This window comes from Procambarus clarkii, chromosome 11, assembly GCF_040958095.1.
Source record: "Procambarus clarkii isolate CNS0578487 chromosome 11, FALCON_Pclarkii_2.0, whole genome shotgun sequence".
In the NCBI taxonomy this organism is placed as follows: Eukaryota; Metazoa; Arthropoda; class Malacostraca; order Decapoda; family Cambaridae; genus Procambarus; species Procambarus clarkii.
The window spans coordinates 14,383,017-14,393,424 of record NC_091160.1 but is presented as its reverse complement, the minus strand read 5'-3'; the positions used below and the strand labels follow the sequence as shown (position 1 = coordinate 14,393,424).

Here is a 10,408-nt window from a genome sequence, read left to right as displayed (position 1 = left end):
TATATAGATTCTATATAGACACTAGAGAAGATACAGCGGTATGCCACCAGGCTCGCCACCATTTTCAGTATTCGTCATATACAAGTCTGTTGTGTGATGCACATGTCTTCTTGCTTCACCACCCTGTAATGAAATATGGTTTGTTACTAATTGATTTCAATAATACATAAAATATTTTATTATATAATATTAAATTTATTAAGTAAAAACCCTTTCCATATTATAGAAAAAAAAAACTTAAACATGAATCTTTATAAAACAATAGTATATCCTGCATTATTCCAGCCCATTGGTAGAGATAGTAGCCACCTCTTATTTTGGTTTTCTTTCATTATTAGTGCTCAGATAATTAAATATATCTACATATTTAGTCAAAATCAATTACATTATTTTATCTTATTCATAGCATAAATGTTCTCAAAGATTACTAAAAAGAGATTGAATTAGACTACAGCAAATTGGCAAACTTTACCTTTTATCTGTTTCCACCGAGTTTGTTTGGGGCGTTCTTCAACATATCAGCAATACTTGTCTCAACATCTCTTTCAGTTGCATTAGTGTGGGTGTTGATACAGGCTTCTGGAAATTTACAAGAATTAATTGATATATATAATTATAATTCACTTTGTCAGGAGACAAGAAGCCACAGAGTAATAACATTGTTGGCGTTTATTAAGGTGTTCCCCTGTTCTCCAGTCTTCCTCCGTCCCCTCGTCCTTCCCACCATTCCCCATTCCACAGTCCTCTCGTCCTTCCCACTTCCCCGTCCCCACATTCTCCCAACTATTCCCACTTCCCTGTCCCCACATTTTCCCCACTATTCCCACTTTCCCGTCCCATCGTCGTCCTTACCATTTCCCCCTCCTCTGTCCCCTCTTCCTCCGTCCCCTCGTCCTTCCCACCATTCCCCATTCCACAGTCCTCTCGTCCTTCCCACTTCCCCGTCCCCACATTCTCCCAACTATTCCCACTTCCCTGTCCCCACATTCTCCCCACTATTCCCACTTTCCCGTCCCATCGTCGTCCTTACCATTTCCCCCTCCTCTGTCCCCTCTTCCTCCCCCACCATCTCCCATTCACCTGTCCCTTTGTCCTCCCCAGCATTCTCCATTCCCCTGTCCCCACCATCCCCAGTCCCCTCGTCCTCCCCACCATTACCCTCTCCTCTGTTCCCTCGTCTTCCCCACCATCCCCCCTCTCGTCCTCCCCACCATTCTAAACTACCTCATCCGATGCATTCCATAATGGTCTGATGCTTCCATCAGAAAATTGGGAACATCAAATGATCTGATGTTCCCAATTTTCTGATGAGAACATCAAATGATCTGATATTCCCATCACTGAAAAATAAGAACAGCTAAAAAAAATGATATGAAAAAATAGAAAATAAAATATACTCATGAAATGAACAGTATGGTTAACAACACAGCTCAATTGCAATGCAATGTCACAATAACATTTAATAACAATAACATTTAATAACAATAATGTTATTGTTATTATTATTGTTGTTAAAGATTTGCCACTTGGAACAAGCAGTTCCAAGTGCACCATAGCCCGTGCACTTGGAACTGCTTGTTCCAAGTGGCAAATCTTTAACAACAACAACAATAATAACAATAACATTTAAATATACTTTAAGATATAATCTAGAAGAAAATAAGGACATTGAAACGGTTCATGAACTCGATTTCAATAAAGGACACTATGGGGAACTTTGAAAAATAGATAATGAGTATAATTAGACAGACTTGTTGCTAGGCAGAGGAGTAAATAATGAGATATATGGCAAATTTTGCAAAATATACAATGAAGGCACACAAACATTCACACCCAAACAAAGCAAAATGCTAGGTAAGAACAAAGCAGTTTGCCCGTAGGGGAAAGGAGATACCCACAAGACTAGAATACAAGTAATTAACAAGCACGCAAGTATAATACATAATACATGCACACATATATAATCCAAAAAAATGTCAAATTTACGTACTTATTATTACATTACAAATATCCAAGATTTTGACATTACAAATATCCAAGGTTTTGAAGACACGTTTCCTCTTGCGCCCAACGAGTGAATACTGAGACCAGACCCCATAGGTCCCTATCCTCCTCATCATTCGTCTCACTGTGTCTCCACAGCTTGCACCGCCCATTTGAGACAGCGTCTGGACCTGTTAAAATAATGCATAAGCTGTAAGGTAATAGAGAATAATATATATCTTTCAATCTCAACATTAGATTTTCTAATTTCCGACTGTATTAAATAAATAGCATTAAAATATTTTCCTTCTTAACTATTACAAAAATCCACGAATTTGAGTAACTTTTGCTTTTGTTGTATTTGTACCTTAAACATAACACTGAACAATCAATTATGTGCCACCCCACCTTCCTTCATCCCCAAAAAAACTAATCAAAAGACATATGTACAAGGCTAAAAAAATTAAGCAACACTTACCATACTCAGGCTAAAAAAATTAAGCAACACTTACCATACTCAGGTTAAAAGAATTAAGCAACACTTACCATACTCTTTTTATATTCACTGTTAACTTTTAGCTCGTGTGACAGACTTTCCACCTGCTCAACAGTTTCAAGTGGGGATGGAAGAATGTCTTCCAGGATTGGTATATCTCCATGTGTTTTTGACATACGGGTTTCCGTCATTTTGACAATATTCAGGATATCCCCTGATAAAAATGTAAATTTTGACAATTCCTTCATTATGTATTCCATTTTTTCTGTTACTGCAAAAAAAAATAAAATAAAAAGGCTTACTAGAACAAGCATTTAGTGTTGCATATATATGATATATGTATTGATCCTTAGTGGATCCTATTTTAGTGACAGACACATTGGTGTCAGGTCACTGTCAAATGGGCAACTGTCATGTAGCCTTCAATTATGTAACCTCTCCCATTCTATGATAGGGGTGACACAGGGCAGCATCCTTAGACCCCTCCTATTTCTTATATACATCAATGATCTGCTTTATGTCTCTAACATGATTAAACCTGTATTGTTTGATGATACTACCATCATCTACTTAGTTGCTTTACAAGAATGTAAAATTTCAAGTCTGTACTCTCCCTCAATGTATTTTCTTGTATGTATAACAAAAAATAAAGAAAAAACACATAATAAATCGGTACTTACTTGATTATTCGAAAGGAGAGCTAGCCACCAAATAATCATTCGAATTTTCGTCTCTATTACGTAGCAAAGAAGCAGGTCTGCGGAAGCCTTTCCTGTTGAGTTCGAAGCCCAGATCACTCGTTGTCTCTGAAATGATATGAAATTATAAGTATTAAATTTAAAAACCAAATAATAAATATGATATTGCTCAATTCCCGATATTTACCAAATAGTTTTAAATACATAAAACTACAAATAGTAATTAGCTTTTATGAATGCATTAAAAAATTTTGTTTCACACAATGGAGCGACACCATATATGTTAACTGTTTCCATCACCCTGAAGGCTGGTAAAAATATATTACATTAAAATCATCCACAAGTATATGTTACTATCTGTGTATGTAAATGTTTCTCCAGTTACTTAAAGCTTACCAGTTCTGTCTTGTCTTGGAGTTTGAGGGGAAGGTATTTTACTGGGCCTGTAGACATACTTGCTGGTCCCACAAGATTCTGTCAGGGGTGGAAGCGTATTAGCATTGTATAGAAAATATTTACAAAATAGTTTTAAATACATAAAACTACAAATAGTAATTATTGAATTATTACATTAGCTTATAGCTTTTATGAATGCATTAAAAAATTTTGTTTCACACAATGGCCATCTACAAATTTAAACTGATTAGGGACATTTTCTGCAGCACATTATCAGTGTCTAAGAAAATAAGCAGTCACTAATTTTATATAGTAGTACTAAACAACAATGTTAACCTTAATTCTAATATGTTATGATGGTGAACAATACTTTTTACTAAAGTTAAAAGTTTGCAATGTAAGCAAAGAGTATTCCTACAGCTTGCACAAGAATCAAAAACATAATCACAAGAAACTTACTAGTCATAAATCATGTAGTATTGACAAGAAGATATAAGTACTTTCTGTTTTCTTGATAAACATTCCTCTTGTTGATGTGTTAATCCTATACACTTTTTTTAAAAAGTCCTTACGTGGATTAACATTGAAGGCCCCAAATATTCTTGAATCACAAGGACTAGTAAATATTGGGCTTTGAAAAGGATATACCCTAACAATGAAGTAATTTTCTTCACTTCTTCGGCTGTGTACAGTCCTTAACAATTATATCCAGGTAACGAATATACATGGTTAGGAAATTTATGAGAAATTTTATTATCTGGAGATGTTTTATAAATCATGGTATTTTCAGCCTCCTTTACTCTTTTTGTAATTTGGACAATTGGATTTTTACTTGATCTGACCATTTTTTTCAGCTGATGCAAATAATTTTCAAATGGAAAAGCTGAACAACTGTCAAGAGTACCATGTTCCTCAGCATCTGCTGTTAGGTGAATCAAACTGTGAACATTGTAGACTAGAAAATCTTTCCCATGCAGATCACCACACCTTGATACAAAATTCAGCAAAAGGTCATGAGCATATTTGCCGTATTTTAAGGACATACATGTGAGCGAAACCAGAAAACTTATACCAACACTGAGAGTAAGGAAATGATCATACATCTCTTGGGGTAGAATACCTTTCAATACAAGCTTGCCTGTGTAGAGAAGAAACTCTCTGTATTCAGTTGCCTTCCATCTGTCAATTTCTTCCAAACCTCGTGGTTTACGTGCAAAAATATTGGGCACAAAATCTTTTATGCTCACCAATCTAGCACTAATTTCAGAAATCTGGCGGCTACATAATTTAAATGTGTTTTTCCGTATCCAGGTGACAAGAAGTCGCTTCATAACACCAAGGCACACCTGTTACATATAGTCAATGGGAAACGCTGCAATTAAGTCTATGTTCAAGTCACAGAATGGTGATTTACCATGATGATGTTGCGAGTTAGATTGATTACGGAAGCGTGTGTCTGTTCTAATGGTTAAATTTGTTACTTCTGGATATGTCATTTTCCCCATCCAAGTACCTTTCTGTTCACATTTGTCACAGCCATAATAACCTGAAAACAGTTTTATGGACTTCACCATAGCCTTAGCAGGTGCATCACAAATTACACATTGTAATTTTATGTTGATAATTCTGTTACCATACTGAATCCCATGCAACAAAAGGTCATCCATATCAGATATAAAATCATATAAGAAATTTAAATCACTTGGCTTAGAACGTCCATACATGTGGACAACTGGAAAGACTTTCAAAGGTTTAATATTCATTACTGCAGAGAACTGGCCACAAAGCATCATTTTTGCTTCTAAATATAGGAAGGCCATCAATGTTACATGACAATAATAATTGTCTCAGTCCTTTTATAGTTGCTTTTGAATATCTACTTATGTTTTTTAACAGTTCCTCTTTTAACCCAAAGTAGACATATTTCATTCCAGATTTTTGCTGAGTTTCTATGTACCTTTCAGAACTGATTAGTGTCCGAGCTGTTTTTGGCAAGTAGTCAATTCCCATTTGCCTCAAAATTTGTAATAATTCATCAACAGCATTGTGTGTAACACCATTCTTGTTTACCCACTGAATTAATAAATTCTGTGGGTAAACAAGTGAATGATGATTATCATGGTCATCATTCTCCTCCTCACTTTGAGAATTAGATAATACATCATGAATATCAGTAAGATTCATGTGTAAATCATCAATTTCAGAGCCTAATCCATACTCTTGATTTGACTCGGCTTCTAAAGAACTAATGTCATTGTCTGACGACTCAATCTCTGAACTTGATGCTGCCTCAGTAAGATTAATTGGTTCACTAGTGTGTACAGCTGTATTTGGATGCATTTTGTGTATACGTTTTAGCCTTCTTGATACTTGCATCAATCTGTTGTTGTATTGGAGTCGCTTTTTTCGCTTATACTCGTACATTCTGTTAAAGAGTGTCAAATTTCTACATTAGACTACCATATAGACTACCATATAGACTACCATTAGACTACCATACTACCATATAGACTTCTTGCCCGAAACACATTGCGTAATAGTGGCTTTAGGCATTGTATGTACTAGCTCTATCTATATATCAATCCATTAATGTAACATCACTTCTATGTAAGTATGTACCTTACCTGAATAAACATATTTATTTATTTATTTATTTATTACCTATATTATTGTTAATAATGTATTGACAGATGCAATATGTATTAAAATTCTAAAAATAAGTCATGCATTATATACAATGTGTGGGAAACTGTCTGCTGAGAAAAGCTGGTGTGGGGGTTGTTACAAGAGTGAGTAATAATTAAAGCTGGTGCATATAACATCCTTGTCAGGCACATGCAAAAGTAAACACTTCCAGAATTGGAGACATGCAGAAATGTAACATGTGGAAATAGAGGCATGCCAAAACAAAGACATGCATAAATTCAAATTCTTATCTAAATAATTTCTAGTGATTATTATATAAATTATTCCATCAGTACTAGATCAAATATTCACAAAAAAAGGAGAACAGATATTTGATATTCAATACCATCCTCCCTTTGGAAAGAGTAATCATGTCCTGTTGGACATTAATTATATGTTGAGATATAATCTAAAAGAAAATAGGGACATTGAAATGGTTGTTAAACTCTATTTCAATAAAGGACACTATAGGGAACCTCGAGCCCTGTATTACAAGTGTAAGTGAAAATATTGGAAAAAATAATTAAAGCTAAATGTGAAGAACACCTGGAGACAAATGCTACACTTGCTTACATTTATGAATTGCTTTTAAATACATAGGTCAAATACTAAAGAAATTGTTTAAAACTTTTGTTAGACCACAGCTGGAATATGCAGCGGTTGTATGGTGCCCATATCTAAAGAATCACATCAACAAACTGGAAAAGGTATAGACATGCCAATAAGTGGCTCCCAGGTTAGAGGCATGAAATGCCAAAACTAGATGGTAGAATAAAAAGATATTGTAAAAGGTAACCAAACAAAGATGCCACAGAAATATTAGAAAATTAACTTTCGCAAGTAGCGTGGTAGACACGGTTGGAACAAGTTAGGTGAGAGGGTGGTGGAGGCCAAAACCATCAGTAGTTTCAAAGCATTATATGACAGTGCTGGGATGGGACACCATAGGCGTTGCCACAAATAATAGAATTTGGCGGTTCATATCACATTTTTTAAAATTAGAGATAAGGATGGTAATAAAGTTCAATGTAAAAACACCTATTATTAATGAATTTGTGAGAACTTCATATAAAATTAACAACTGAGCAAAGTATAGTACCATAGAAATAAAAAAAAAAATGCTGCATGTTATTTTTTCACATAACCTTTCTGTAGATTTTTTCCTTTGTTACTACGTGAATGATCCGGTTCAGTAGTGTTGTAGTAGTTGCCTGCAGTACCTGCAGTTTGTACCGGTTCAGTAGTGTTGTAGTAGTTGCCTGCAGTACCTGCAGTTTGTACCGGTTCAGTAGTGTTGTAGTTGCCTGCAGTACCTGCAGTTTGTACCGGTTCAGTAGTGTTGTAGTAGTTGCCTGCAGTACCTGCAGTTTTTACCGGTTCAGTAGTGTTGTAGTAGTTGCCTGCAGTACCTGCAAGTTGTACCGGTTCAGTAGTGTTGTAGTAGTTGCCTGCAGTACCTGCAGTTTGTACCGGTTCAGTAGTGTTGTAGTAGTTGCCTGCAGTACCTGCAGTTTGTACCGGTTCAGTAGTGTTGTAGTAGTTGCCTGCAGTACCTGCAGTTTGTACCGGTTCAGTAGTGTTGTAGTAGTTGCCTGCAGTACCTGCAGTTTGTACTGGTTCAGTCAGTAGTGTTGTAGTAGTTGCCTGTAGTACCTGCAGTTTATACCGGTTCAGTAGTGTTGTAGTAGTTGCCTGCAGTACCTGCAGTTTGTACTGGTTCAGTAGTGTTGTAGTAGTTGCCTGCAGTACCTGCAGTTTGTACTGGTTCAGTAGTGTTGTAGTAGTTGCCTGCAGTACCTGCAGTTTGAAACAAATGTTAGAGACAATAGGCAGATCATTGATGTATATAAGAAATAGGAGAGGTCCCAAGATGCTGCCCTGTGGCACTAACAGTTATTGAATAATAATTCATTATTTTTTTTTTTTAGTGTGCCTGCGGCCTGGTCCTCGACCAGGCCTCCACCCCCAGGAAGCATCCTGTAATAACTGACTCACACCCAGGTACCTATTTTACTGCTAGGTAACGGAGCGTTACTCTTGCTCTTTTGAGGATATTTTGATTGTAAACTGATAGACAGGTGCTATTTTGGAGTTTGTTTTTAGCCTGGTGTGCTGTGAAATACTTGCAATAGTATTTAAGTGTGGAAAAGCTTCAGATGGTGCATTCAGATTATGAACATTACCTAGTTCCTTCATCTGGGAAGAATGAAGACATATTGGTGCATCGACTGCTGTGCCGGCATCGACTGCCGTGCCGGCATCGACTGCTGTGTTGGCATCGACTGCCGTGCCGGCATCAACTGCCGTGCCGGCATCAACTGATAATTTAAACAAAAATAATAGGCACCACACAGCAGATTGATAGCACATATAAGAAGCCCACCACACACTACATCTACCACCACCACACATTACAACTACCACCACACACTACCACCACCACACATTACAACCTCCACCATTACATATAACAACCACCACCATGTGAGAAATCTTTAAGGAATTCTGATAAGAAAGAGATCTAGGGGTGGTTCTAAATAGAAAACTATCACCTGAGGACCACATAAAGAACATTGTGTGAGGAGCCTATGCCATGCATTCCAACTTCAGAATTGCTTTTAAATACATGGATGGCGAAATACTAAAGAAATTGTTCACCACTTTTGTTAGTCCAAAGCTAGAATATGCAGCAGTTGTGGGGTGCCCATATTGGGGTGCCATCACATTTAAACCAACCAAGCCCAGAAATACGTCAACATGGACCAGCATTACACCGTCTAACATACTCTGTCAGATGTAACAACTAAATTTGTGAATTCAAGACCTAATCTATTGTATAACACAGTGTTAGTACGAGAAAAACTTTACTTACATTCGAAGCCGTGTTTTAAAATGGCGCGGACCTTGTTCTACTGACGCTCCAAACTGTGTGTTCGTTTGCGTATGATGAACGTGTGACAATTTACTACAACAATTATTTAATTATTCTTATTCTTTATTTTACTATTTTTAGGGTACATGAAATTTCAAACTTATTTGCACACAATAATATAATTGCATTGTCATAACCTTTATATATTACGGAAAATACGATGACATGTCAAAGTCAAATCGAAGTCAAAGTTATTGGCCGAACGTATTAGTCATTTTTTTCTCACAAACGAGAGGGATAAAAAAGAACCACATAGTATATAAGTATACAGTAAAGTCAGTTTTATTCAGGAAAGTACATACATAGTTGATTTACAAACAATGTTAACAAACAATGTAAACAAAGAAAACATAAAATAAACAATAATGTAAACAAAGAAAACATAAAACAAACATAATGTATGCTTTTGTAAAATGATGGAAAAGATTTTGTTAAATAGGCTACTCTACCTTGTAGGTGATAACATGTCCAGTAATCTCTCTGGTTTTATCAAAGGCAAAAGTACTGCGGATTGTCTCTTAAAGTGTTTGTCTAATGTGGATGACAATTGTCGAGTTTTTGTTGATCTACAAGGAGCATTTGATAAAGCCAATGGGGAAGTAATCTTATACGAATTAGCCAATCTGGGAATAACAGGGAGATTGCTACACTGGATAAGGGATTATCTACAAGGCAGAAAAGGTCAGGTGTATTACCAGGGATACATGTCTGAGGAACGGAGGTTTCAGTTAGGTACCCCACAAGGGGGAGTATTAAGTCCCACCTTATTCAATGTATTAATGAACAGATTAGCATCAGAGATGTATCCTCCAGGGGTCACGACGATCATATATGCTGATGACATTCTTATACAAGGCACTTCTGGGAACAAAATTCAAACTGCTCTTAACATACTTGGTACAACCTGTCACAAGTTAGGCTTAGTTATAAATGCAGATAAAACCAAATACGAGTATAGGAAACGAAGAAATATAACACTTACTCTAAATGGTGTGGAACTGAGCCGTGTTCAGAAGTACAAGTATCTGGGCATGTATGTTGGATACACATGTGAGAGTAAAAATGCTGAAATAAATCATATCAGCACCTTATGTAAAGTAACTAAGTAAGTAATTATCAAAAGAAGGCACCAAACCGGGAAGGCTATGTAGCACCATCAAATACGCAAAATAATCAGAGGGCGCTAAATATCACCAAGGATGCCAATACGAGAACAAA

At 36.3% G+C, this 10,408-nt stretch overlaps 1 protein-coding gene across 1 annotated transcript; it reads right to left on the bottom strand.

Moving 5' to 3' along the window:
- Positions 1-475: 475 nt before the first annotated feature.
- Positions 476-7,621, bottom strand: LOC138363399 (uncharacterized). Its single transcript, XM_069322431.1, has 5 exons — positions 4,033-7,621; positions 3,574-3,651; positions 3,160-3,285; positions 1,991-2,174; positions 476-579 (listed from the first exon to the last, which is right to left on the bottom strand). Exons 2-5 carry the CDS (start codon positions 3,628-3,630, stop codon positions 476-478), a joined length of 471 nt encoding a protein of 156 aa, XP_069178532.1. The 5' UTR covers positions 3,631-3,651; positions 4,033-7,621.
- Positions 7,622-10,408: the final 2,787 nt, after the last annotated feature.